Source organism: Diadema setosum, chromosome 2, assembly GCF_964275005.1.
Source record: "Diadema setosum chromosome 2, eeDiaSeto1, whole genome shotgun sequence".
NCBI lineage: Eukaryota > Metazoa > Echinodermata > Echinoidea > Diadematoida > Diadematidae > Diadema > Diadema setosum.
The window spans coordinates 36,127,929-36,140,192 of record NC_092686.1 but is presented as its reverse complement, the minus strand read 5'-3'; the positions used below and the strand labels follow the sequence as shown (position 1 = coordinate 36,140,192).

Genomic DNA, 12,264 nt, shown 5'->3' with positions numbered 1-12,264 from the left:
TTGCAGCCAGATGTATGCATTCAAAACCTATTCATTATATTCATTATATGAATATGAGAACATCAGTAGAAAATATTTCATACTAATAACCTCTCAAAATGGGGTACTTACTTGAGTGATGCAATAATTCAAGACAAGGATGTTATTTTACAATGCAAAAACCCTCAATGCCTGGTTACTGCAAGTGTTCAGCCTGAATAGCCATTTTAAATGTCATGATTAGTCATTGTTTCTGTCAATACCTAAACTTCATGTTCATGAGAAAGAAAAAATGCTTTAGAAAGTATACTTACAATGAAATGGCTTTTAGTTACATGATGTCCTATATGATTGTACTGAAATGTTTCTATCAATGTGTGTCATGCAGTAATTGTGTGTTTGTTTGTTTGTTTGCTTGTTTCATCATCTTTGCATCAGATGTTATCGACTAAAACCTGTTCCAAGTTATATCATGACATCAATATTTTTTTTAATACATCTGATTTCCTCTTGTCCTTCCTGTACAAGGATGTTTGGAAAGATTTATAGATCTACAGATACATTTCCTTGAGGTGAAAATGATCAGAATATTTATTATCCAGAATTGTTTTTTTTTTCCTGTAATGACTTTTCATAGGAATAGAATATTTGTTATGCATGTTGTGCATCACCACACAATAGATGCAGTCTTTTTAGCCTTCTTATCTCCTATTATATTAGTCAGTCGCTACAAATGGAAATACCATTCAGGGTTCCTAGTAATAGTATATGATCTGCTCTTGGTTTTCAAATGTGGTAACCATCTTCATCGTATGTGAAATTGCTCAGTGATCATGCTGTTTTTCTTTTCTTTCTTCCTAAAAATAAAGCAAGGAGGTCTTACATCACAAGAGGAAAAAAGAATAGATGTCTGTAAAAAAGTTTGTTGTTGTTGAGAGTATATTGCAAGATTTTGAATACAAAAGAATAGAGAAGAGAGAGAGAGAGAGAGACCCTTGTCTAAGTCAAAAATAGGCTTGTGTTCAGCTCTCTTAAATAGATGCGCAGTGTCTCAATGAGATAACGATTCTTGTCTTCCCATCGCAGGAAAGGCCAACGGAAAACATCAACTTTATCAATCAGAGTCATAAAGTGGCCTACGAGGTGCTCACGTCAGAGCGGCAGTTTGTGGACCGGCTGCATCTCTTGCACAAGGTGAGGAAAAATCTTGGGGAAACAGTAGCGAGTTTGTTAGTTTCGTTAAGACAAAAGAAACCACTGACGAGAAACACCAGCACACACAAAAAATGGGAGGGGGATACTAAGCCCCAGCAAAACTGCCTGTTGGAAAATGTGAAGTTTATGTGACTAATTTTAGAAAAAATTGTCACCGTGATGACAATCAGGCAGCTGTAAATTTGTTGCTGCTGGAAATGGCTTTTTTGGATTGCGAGAAGAGCGGTGTGTCGTGACGAGAGTTTGACGTCAGGGTCTGTGGTACGCTATTTCTATCATTCTGCCATCTTTGTCTTGTAACTCAATTTGTCATTTTCTTCTTTCCCTTCGTCTGCTGACGTTTTGGCAGAGTGTGCAGTGATGCAGGCGAGCTAAATCTTGTAAGGCATTGTCTGTCAGTCCCTTTTAGTCTTGCCATGATTTTAAATGAATTGTTGATGTTAAACAATGCAATATATATATATATTGAAAAAAAAAATCATTAAGATTCTTTCATCTTGCAATTTCTTTCCAAAAAAAAATTTGTAAAATTGTGTCTTAATTTCTCAAAAATGTTGTCATGTGTCGCGCCTGTAATGAAGATGATAATAATAATGATAATAATAATAATAATAATAATAATAATAATAATAATAATAATAATAATAATCATGATGATAATGATGATAATAATAATAATAATAATAATAATAATAATAATAATGATAATAATAATAACAATAATACAAAATCATAGTACTTATATAGTGCATTATCCCATCTATAAGTGTCTCTAAGCGCTAGCAGGAAAAAAAAAGTAGTTTTGAAACATGCCTGTAGCATGGTCCTGCCAATACCAACTACACATCACCGCTCCTCAAGTCAGACTGTGCAATGGAGCTGCCTATTGTGACAAGACATCCCAATTGACTCACGATACAGTTTATGAATGCAACAACTTGAGAAATCAGATCCAAAAGGCGTTTGATAATGTGTTCTGATAGTGGATACTTAAAGGTAGGGAATCCCATTTGCATGCCTTAAATGAAGAGTTGTATAAATACAGTGGTATGTTGAAGAGAGTATCATTTTAGAAACTCCCATAAAGTATTGAAAGTGGAAGGTAACATTTAGTACATTTTATTGACCGTTAGATTTTGAATTGAATTTTTTTCGGGGCTCACCGTAAATTCCAGTACATTACTAGGCTACCTTTGCAGACCCATGCACTGCATGTGTGTCCATCATGTATATTTTGTGAAGAAAGTTCATCAAAACTTACAAACATTTCTATATACATTCTTGCCACACACTGTATATGTTATTACATCAGCTCTTATACTTTTAGATTTGTGTTTATAGAAAAAAAAAATACAGAAGACTGCAACAAAAAGGCTTAAAGGGAAGATAAACCCCAAGATTAATGTGGATTGAGTGAAAGCAGCAACATTAGTAGAACACATCAGTGAAAGTTTGAAGAAAATCGGACAATCGATGCAAAAGTTATGAATTTTTAAAGTTTTGGTGTTGGAACCGCTGGATGAGGAGACTACTAGAGGTTATGACGTATGAGTGGACTACAATATCAAGAAAATATAAAGAAAATACTACAAAAATCAATTTTTCATGAAAATTACAGATTCCATCAACTTGATATTGACATATGTTAAGGGTAGCAATTATTCCCCCTGCTTTCTGAAAGCGGTAGGTCCACTGCTCTTTCATAATTCCAGAAAAGTGAATTTTTGTTGAATATCCTTTATATTTTCTTTGTATTGTTGTCCACTCATACGTCATATCCTCTAGTAGTCTCCTCATCCAGCGGTTCCAACACCAAAACTTTAAAAATTCATAACTTTTGCATCGATTGTCCGATTTTCTTCAAACTTTCACTGATGTGTTCTACTAATGTTGCTGCTTTCACTCAATCCACATTGCTCTTTGGGTTTACCTTCCCTTTAAGTGTGGCTGACACACAGAACTACTGAGTAGTTGAGTTTTGTGCATTATTCAAAGTGTAGATAACTGTTGACTTCCAAATTTCTCAGCAGTGGCCTAAACAAGTCCCCTGAGGTTCATATTTAATGTTTTGCTGCATTTTGGGAGGTCTGTAAAAGGTATCCCCTACCTTTAAATGCGTTTTCAAAAATGGGAAAGTTGATCAATGCAGCTGAAGTTGAGCATTAACATTTCCTTCAATTGACCTACCATAATTTATCATAGGAGATGCATATGAGACCCTTTAATTTGTTATAAGACACTCTCAGGGCGGGCTTTTCTTGATGCGGTTGCTCATAACAAAGAAGGATGTCGAGCGATCGTGCCAAGATAGCTAGCCACAATTTCCTACCCCTTTCCTAATGGAGAGCCCTGGACTGACAAGCAATCATGATGACCCTTAGCTCTATGGCAAAGCAGTGAGTGCCCCAAGGGGGAGATGCAGGGGGGAAAAGGAGGGAGGGGAGGGGTCAGTCAGGGCTTGGGACCTACTAATAAGGGACTGGACATGTGGCACAGATAACGGTCAGCGATGACTCAGCCAACGAAGATCCGGTCTGTGATGCCCGAGTGGTCGCTGCTGCCGCAGGTTGGATGTCCAACCCAAGCAATTTGTCACCAGTGCTCTATACACTTGAGTGAGAAAGATACCCTGCTCAATGACTAATTGATTTAATGTAATTTAATTGTGTATTGTTTCAAAGAATAGCCACCAGGGGTATTGTGTGCGTCAAAATAACAAAAAGTTATACCCTGGCTCTCCTTTTTTTCAAATTATTCATTTTTTTTTGGTAAAGGAGATCCTTTTTAACCCCTTTGTATAGCTTTTGATAAAGCTGTGGAGACCCACCTACAGACTGTTGTGTAGAGGAACAAATAGTGTCATTTGACAAAATAAATCCCGATAATGGCATATATCTTTTTAACTAACTTGTCCAGAATCACTTTTCTTCAATTTTGTCAAAGCATCTTAAAAACAAACAAACAAACAGAAAGATGATTCTCTTCAGGGATGGTGAAGGTGTCCCTCTAAATTGTTACTAAGTAGCTGGCAGGATTGTAAATGAGGCTTTGAATAATGTCTATTAAAGACCTGAAGACATGCAAGCCCTTACGTACTGTCGAGGAATTATTCATTGCCAGCACATTTAAAAAAACTTGGATCTTGAATGTCACAATCATTGCTACGCTTAACAAATGCCATCGGCAGTAGCGGAAGATACTCGGTGCGTGACAAGTGTGGTTGGGATTTAGAGTCATGCATGGTTTGTTTAAGAGCACAGTTTCCGCACCAGACGCCAAGTTAGTTTCCATATCCGCGCTTTTCTATTGGCATTTTAAATCATGCTCAGTGGATTGTGTGTTCAATATTTGTATTTGGTAGAGGTATAGCATTGTTTGCAAACCCATTACGATAATGCACAAAGGCCAGTTGGATATCTGTTCTGATGGTGTTGAAGTCTGAGTACCTACAGTCCAATGTAATCATGTTCATAAAGAAAGAAAAAGCAGCAATATTTGTCGTCAAAATGCAATCCACATTTGAGTACAATCTATACACATTAGCAGATAATTGTTGACGTATATTCTGCAACAAAAAGGAGACTCCCTCAAGGGCAATTAAGGTGAGCCTTTCTATCAGTTTTACAAAACCTGGCAGAGTTTGAAATGTGAGGCACAACTAATGCCTGTGACGTACATCATCAGTGCCAAGAGTGTCAGGGTTTCCTGTCACAGAAACCACCGAAAAAGTCTCCTCATGCAAGCAAACTTGCACCCGCATCCTGGCATAATCCAGGATTCAATTTGCTGTCGTAAAGTTTGTGAATTGCTTCATTACTGAATATCCTCCAACATGTGTCTTTGAGTTTCAAATGCTGATATCTCCCTGTGTTCCCACATGTAGAGATAGCTGTATTTTTTTTCTTTTTTGAGATAACCTCATTTGAGGTGACATTAGGTTTGATCAAGGCTGAACATGAAGTAAACAAGGTTGATGAAATCAACCGTATCAAAGTTGATTTGAGGGAAAACTTGAGGTTTTCCATTCTGTTACACTGTTGTCAAAGGGTCACACTTTGGTCAATTACAGCAAACACGTCAGAAACTCAGACTTCATATGTCAAGGGGAAAGTGTAGATCTAGATAAAGACGAAATGTGTGTTTGTTTTGCCTATCATTGGATGTGAAGTAATGTAATGCATTTGAATCATCACTTAATGTTATATGTTTGCTGAAAGGGCACTAGATTCACCCATTTGCAACTTTTTCATTAGACCCTGCAGGAATTTTAGGGCTATGCTAACTCTTCAAATGCCATCTGCAACAAGTTTTGAGGTGCCATTTTCCTGCCATCTGTTTTGTGTAGCAATGTGGAAATGGGCTTGAGTGATTCACATATTACTGTTTGGTGTGTGCTTCTAGCCTTTTAACACACAGTGTGCATTTTGTACAACAAGTTGTGCAATGATTTGCTTTCTTGAACACAAAGATATAACTTTTGTTTGCTTTGAAGGTCTACAATATTGTGGTAGATATTGTAGTTCACATAAAACGTACTTGATTTTTTTCCAAACATTAGTCAATTTTGAGAGAGTAAAAAATTGTCCATTAGCTCTGTAATAATAGTAATGATAATAATAATAATTGCATTTTTAAGGCGCTTTATACCTGTGTTTCTATATAATCATGAAGCAGAATATAAAATGCCATTATCATTACTGGTGCCTTTTCTTGCCTGCATATCACCAAAACACTAGTGATGGAGCAAGGATTTGCCTGTGTGATGTATTTTTATTTTAATTTGTAGCATCCATTGTATGTGTGCTGGTCATGTAATTCTGACAATCTATGTTATCAAATCAGTTCTGTGCGTTTAGGAATGACTTTGATGAAGTAGACATAAGGTCATTACATTGCAAAGTATGAACTTGAGACTTTGTGCTCAACATAGAGATTATTATGAAGGTGTACATTTTGTTTGGGGTGTAGTGTGGATATGAACTGAGATAACCATCATTATAATCAATTTGGAGTGTCATGTTCTTCCATACCATGGAAATACATCTTCAAAGAATATAAGCCAATGTCCAACCATTGTATTGTATGATACATATGATTCTGAGATATTATGTTATAATGTGCTTCAAGTGTATTCAGTGTGATGAAGCAACTTCAATCGTGGAATCAATCTTTTTTTTCCCTCACTAGGTGTTTGAGATGAAGATCAGAGCGGAGAATGACAAGCATAACTGGTTCCCCAAGGATGTCATCAACGTCATATTCTCCAACCTGAGCACCATCTATGAGTTCCACAACAAGTTTCTCCTACCCCAACTGGAGGACAGGATGCAGGAATGGTAGGTGTTGTCTAGCCAAGAGCTCTTCTTATTTACTTTGTGCATGTCTTCTATCTCTGTCTGTCCTACCTCTCCGTAGCTCTTTACAGTGTGAAATAGTTACACTTCAACTGAAGAAAGAAGCCAGGGTTGAATCAGGTGTTTACACTTACATTCACTGAGATATAACAGTCAAGATAACACTTTTCTTTTTAATGTACAATGTCTTTTTGTTTGTGTCAAAGAAGTTGCACAATATTGAAAGTTGAAATGCAAAACCAATATATCCATATTTATAAATTTTTGATATTTGAGATTGAAGCTGCTGAAAAACAAGGAAAATAATGAAATTTGTATGTGACAATTTTAATGATATCTTTGTATATATTATTTTATCCTATCATTTTATATAATATTCCTGTTTGTTATGTACCAAGTGCAGTCTCATTGAAGAGATATGCTTATTCGCTATTTAATGATGCCCTTACTTGAACATTTTTGAAATGACTTCAATCTGTTTTGCATTCAAGCTCTTCAATTGTACATGCAAGAAGATGATTTCCAAATCAGATGTCTTGTAGGTGAAAAAGACTTTACATCTTCTACAATAGCTCCCAAAAACCTGCAAAGAAACTATGGGCTGTTCCTCAAGCTGAGTTGGTATGGGTATCATCACTCTCTAGGATTGTTATAGTCAGTTGTGTTGATAGACATTGGTGATAGACATGCACATGTATGTTACAGTTTTGCAGTAAAAAGGAATCACTGTTACCAAGTGTGATCACCTTTACTGATGAGTCAGTTGGCACTTATTGTCAAAATACACAAATGGTGCAGACTGGTATTATGTGACATATTTCATGGTACAATAGACTAAAGTGAAGGGGGGGGGGGGGGGCTAAGGGGGAGGGGAGTATGGGAGACTTCGGATATTTTGATGGTTGTAAGCAAAAAGAGCTTTTGGCCCGAAGACACCCCTGCAGACAGGAAAAGGTCTAGCCACTTTCCCCTGTCTTTGGGGGTTGGTTGGACAATTCTCCAGCGTGCTTTCTGAGAGATGAATCTCAATCTACCGTCACCTACTTGTTTTGTCAGGTTTATCAGCCGGTCATGAACCTGGAGGTTTTTTTTCCCCAAACAGAGAGATGAACAGGGATAAACATTCTTTGTGAAGGTCATGAAATCCAAATTCGACAACATCCTTGAAATTACCCTTAATGGTTTACTCATTTCATACTATATTGGGGTCTTGTTTTGCCATTTTTCTCTCTGGCAAAATGCATTTTTATTCAAGATCTAAATCTCCTGCAGAAAAAAGTGAAAAATTTTGTTCTGTTGAAGACTGTTAAAGACTTCTTTTTTCATTATATCTTTTAATGTTGGAAGGACTGATGGTATCTACTTCAGTGGTGAATTCAGGCACGGAGGGATGCACCCTTTAAATAGTTGTGCATTTACAAAGCTCTCCATCGAATCTGAATATCCTTAGATACTTTATAGATTGTTTTTAGTATGAAATGCATGCACTGCAGTGACGTGAGGACTATTTCATTTCAGTCTAGGAAATAAGAGCAGTTTGTGGTTATGCCCCACTTCATATCATTCATTGTGTCCAAGCATCCCCATTCATGCTTTTTCAAATTGGTGGTCTTTGACCAGTGTCATTGGAGAACTAGAATTACTGTTATTGTGATCTGAAGTTAGCAGAGACTTTTAAATCAAATATTGCTGGGTAGTGGGCTGGTAGGGTGGCTTTTTCACTTTGCTGTTGCTAGGCTTCCATTTGAAACATAGGGTCAGGGAGGGTATGATGGAACCATTTCTTCTGAGTATGGTAATGTGCAAATTTGTCATTGTGGAGAATCAACGATTTCAATTTACCATAATTTAGGACCCTATTCAATCATGATGTACCCAGTCGGAATATGCAAAGTCCAGATAAATGTGACGGAAATCGAATGCAGGGGAATAAATTGTGGCATGCAAATGACACTAATGACAGACACTTACTGGTTGGGGGATTGATTGAGCGAAGCTTTCGTTACGAGTACAGTCAGTGCTGCCAGTGAACTAATATTGTTTGAATCAAACATAGAAGGTTGCCTGCAAATACATTGATGAAGCAAAGTTCAGTGGTCATGAGAGTCTTAGGCTGCATTTATAATATTTTACGTGCCGAGAATCACTGTTTTGAAACTCGTTTTTGTCAGAACAACGTTTATAAGATTTTTCACACGAGTGTGTCGGGGCTGTCTCGGACTGTGCCACTGCGCAGCTCAATCAGCGCATTTTTTCCTCAGCAAAAGGTCAAATAGGTTGTGCGCAAGGCATTGTGATGTCATTTAAACAGTGTTTGAGAGCGTGGTCACGTTTATAATATTTTTAAAACACTGTTTCTACAGAAACACTGTTTTGGAACGCACTATTTTGTACGTTTCAAAACAGTGTTTCAAAACACTGTTTCAAGTTACGGCTAGCATTTATAAGATTTTTTTGCTTGCTAGAAACTCTGTTTGGCCAGAAACAGTATTTGAAAACACTGTTTCTGGCCAGGAAAAAAAAAAAATCTTATAAATGCACCCTTTCGTACACAGAAGGTTTAGAAGTGTTGAAATCTGTGTTTTTAAAACAGCTGAGAAGATGTACCCTCAAGAGAGCCATTTTCCTTTGCATGAACTTGACACTTTTTGTCCTCTTTGTGTACAGAAAAGGACATTTTGCATGAAAGGCTATAGAATAGCGTAGGCCTATATACACACACATACATTCCCCCACAAAGGCTTTCTCATGCATATATGATTATGTACGTATACATTTTATACAATGCCAGTGTGTCTTTTGAGATTGTGTGAAATAACAAAAATCACAAAACAAATAATGGAGCATGAATATGTGAACACGTGCACAGTCATGTGAATGTGGCCGTTGTTATGAAATTCCCTTTACTGCTGTGGCATTCATTGTGCATCAGCCAACAGTGTTCTCCCTCACGAATGATGTCATACCGATGTTCTGCCAGTGACACAATGTTGTCCTGATTGAAAATAGTTGGTATTGCCAATTTGAGGAGGACAGTGAGTGATGTGAACTGCACAAAGAGCAACCTTGCCACCAGCACAGCTAAATAATCATTGGCTGAGAGCTCGTACAAGGATCTGTTTGAAAACTTAACTCCTTTTCCTCTGCAGCGGCAATCTCTGCAAGAGTGTTACACAGCACATCTCAAAGCTTTAGTTTTGAAAGGATTAATCAAAATCGGCAGGGGGGGGGTGGGGAAGCTAGGGAATATTCTTTCTGAGAAACAGGGATCCCTGTGGTGAAGGCTTCCTCTCTGGACACTCTGGTGGTAACTCAACCTTTTCTAGTTGCCCGCTGCATCCTTTGACGTGGGGTCCTGCTTATCAGAAAGATTGCAGTTTGAATCTGTGGTTGTGCCTATAAAATACTGCACAGAATTCAGTTGGGAATCTTGCGAAAGCTTTCTTCTTTTTCTCTAATCTTCTCTCAAAGTGTGTGGGAGTACCCAGTTGCAATTTCACGGGACATGATCTTGTGGCAGACATGGCTTTGTTGACAAATTTTCCCATGTCTTTCAAACGTGTGGCGTAAAGCTGTAATCTGCATTATCAAAGAGTTAGGGTTGAGGGTTAAGGTGAAGGATTTTGTTGTTGTTTTATTCTCCTCTTATGCCTGTATGTTGAATTCATTGGGTTGTGATGATGTCAGTTTACAGCATTTTGCATCGAACCTGTTTGTCAAACCATTTAATTCTTATCTAGGTATATATTTGCCATTACTCAAATGCTACTCGCTGAACGATGAACCCATTTTCTCAGAGTGGTACCTTTTCACCAATTCTCTTACTTATACATCAAAGTCTATAGTGCATTTTTAGATTTCATATTCCTACGTTCCAGTATTCAACCAGAACTATGAGCTCATTAGGTCATGTGATATCGAGCTGTCACGTGTCCATGCATTTGTAGTTCTTAGGAGAGTGCTTGGGCCTAGAAACATTCATTTTCCAAATCACTTTTTTTTTTAAAGTGTATGTCCTATTTTTGCCTGGTGTAAGTTAGATTTAGTGAGACTTTTTTTTGTGACCTGGGAAAAGTAGGGTTATTTCTTTCAGGTATTTCTGTTTTTGTTTTTTGTTTTGTGTGTGTGTGTGGGGGGGGGGGATTAAAATGGATGTATGGTCAGTGCTGTGGCCTGCTTTTACTGTCCCCACAGGGAGGAAAGAGACAAGATTTGACAGGAAATGGCAGCAGGAAACAGTGGAAAGTCGGTTGACATCAAAACAAGGGCAACAATAATTCATACTTTTTTTTTTGTTCCCGTGTGAAATCTACTGTTTAGTAAAAATGATATGAAAAAGAGCTTGTTCACCAGATACATGCAGATAATGTGTTTACTTGTGTGTGTGTATATATGTGTGTATGAAAGAGAAGGAGAAAAGAAATATATTTAACATAGAACCAGATGAGAATTCATGGTAATGTCCAGTCATTATCATTTTGATAATTGCCATTGTTATGTTCTGCCTTTTGAACTACCAAAAAGTAACAAAATTATATTGGCTAAACATAAAATTAGGCTCATTGTCACTGGAGCATGGCAATTTTCATATCATAGCATATTTGTCAAAGATATTTTCCTGTGGTTGTCATTATTTCATAAACTTGCCTACAATCATCCCATAACTAAATGTCAGCTATGAGCTGCAATCAGAATGATGAATGATGATTGATTGAATGAATGAATGACAGAATGAAAATGAATAAATGAATGAATGAATGAATGAATGAATGAATGAATGAGTAAATAAATAGATAAATAAATAGATAGATAGATAGATAAATAAATAGATAAATAAGTAAATATATAGATAGATAGATAAATATATAAATAAATAAATGAATGAATAATTAGATAGATAGATAAATAGATAAATAAATAAATAAGTAAATATATAGATAGATAAATATATAAATAAATAAGTAAATAGATAAATAAATAAATAAATAAATAAGTAGATAGATAAATAAATAAATAAATTAATTAATTAATGAATAAATGAATAGATAAGTAAATATATAGATAGATAGATAAATAAATATATGAATGAATGAATAGATAAATAAATGAATAAATAGATATATAAATGAATAGATGAATAAATAAATGGAGGAAGGAAAGAAGGGAGAAATGAAAGAAGGAAGAGACCCTTTCTTGAGAATTCCCAAATCATAGGTGAGAGAAGTTACTTGTGGTGCACACTAGTGAATAGCTTGCACAATGATGACAAGTCTGTGTACCCTGCTGGGTATACCGCCTTACCTTGATTACCTTCCAAGAAGAAAAAAAAGTGTCAGCATATAGACAGATATGTCATGGCCTTCTGCCTCCAAGCGAGTGACGGACAGAGAGGTATAGGTAGTCATAACACTGCTGATTCAAACAGAGATTCTGTTGGTTAAAAAAAAATGCAAATAAACAAAGATCACTGGTAGATGTTAAACAATTGTGTGGAAATTCAATATTGCTTGAAATACTACTATGAATCTCTTTGAAAAGATACATCATAATAGAGAGCAATACAGTGTATGTGTTTGTTTTTTTAATGTTATGCTCCTATCATGTAATAGATTGATGTACTGCCTTAAAAATCTGGAATTATATTCCACAATTTAAGTGTTAACCTGTTCAGGATGTTCTGATTTTTTTATTACACGCATTTCCCATAGACACCTGC

At 36.4% G+C, this 12,264-nt stretch overlaps 1 protein-coding gene across 1 annotated transcript in view; it reads left to right on the top strand.

Annotated features, from left to right (window-relative positions):
- LOC140242273 (uncharacterized) overlaps positions 1–12,264 on the top strand; it is an 82,979-nt gene that overhangs the window by 53,362 nt on the left and 17,353 nt on the right. The window contains exons 7-8 of the mRNA XM_072322021.1: positions 1,066–1,173; positions 6,382–6,530. Of these exons, the coding sequence (XP_072178122.1) occupies positions 1,066–1,173; positions 6,382–6,530 (257 nt within the window). The remainder of the gene's footprint in view (positions 1–1,065; positions 1,174–6,381; positions 6,531–12,264) is intronic.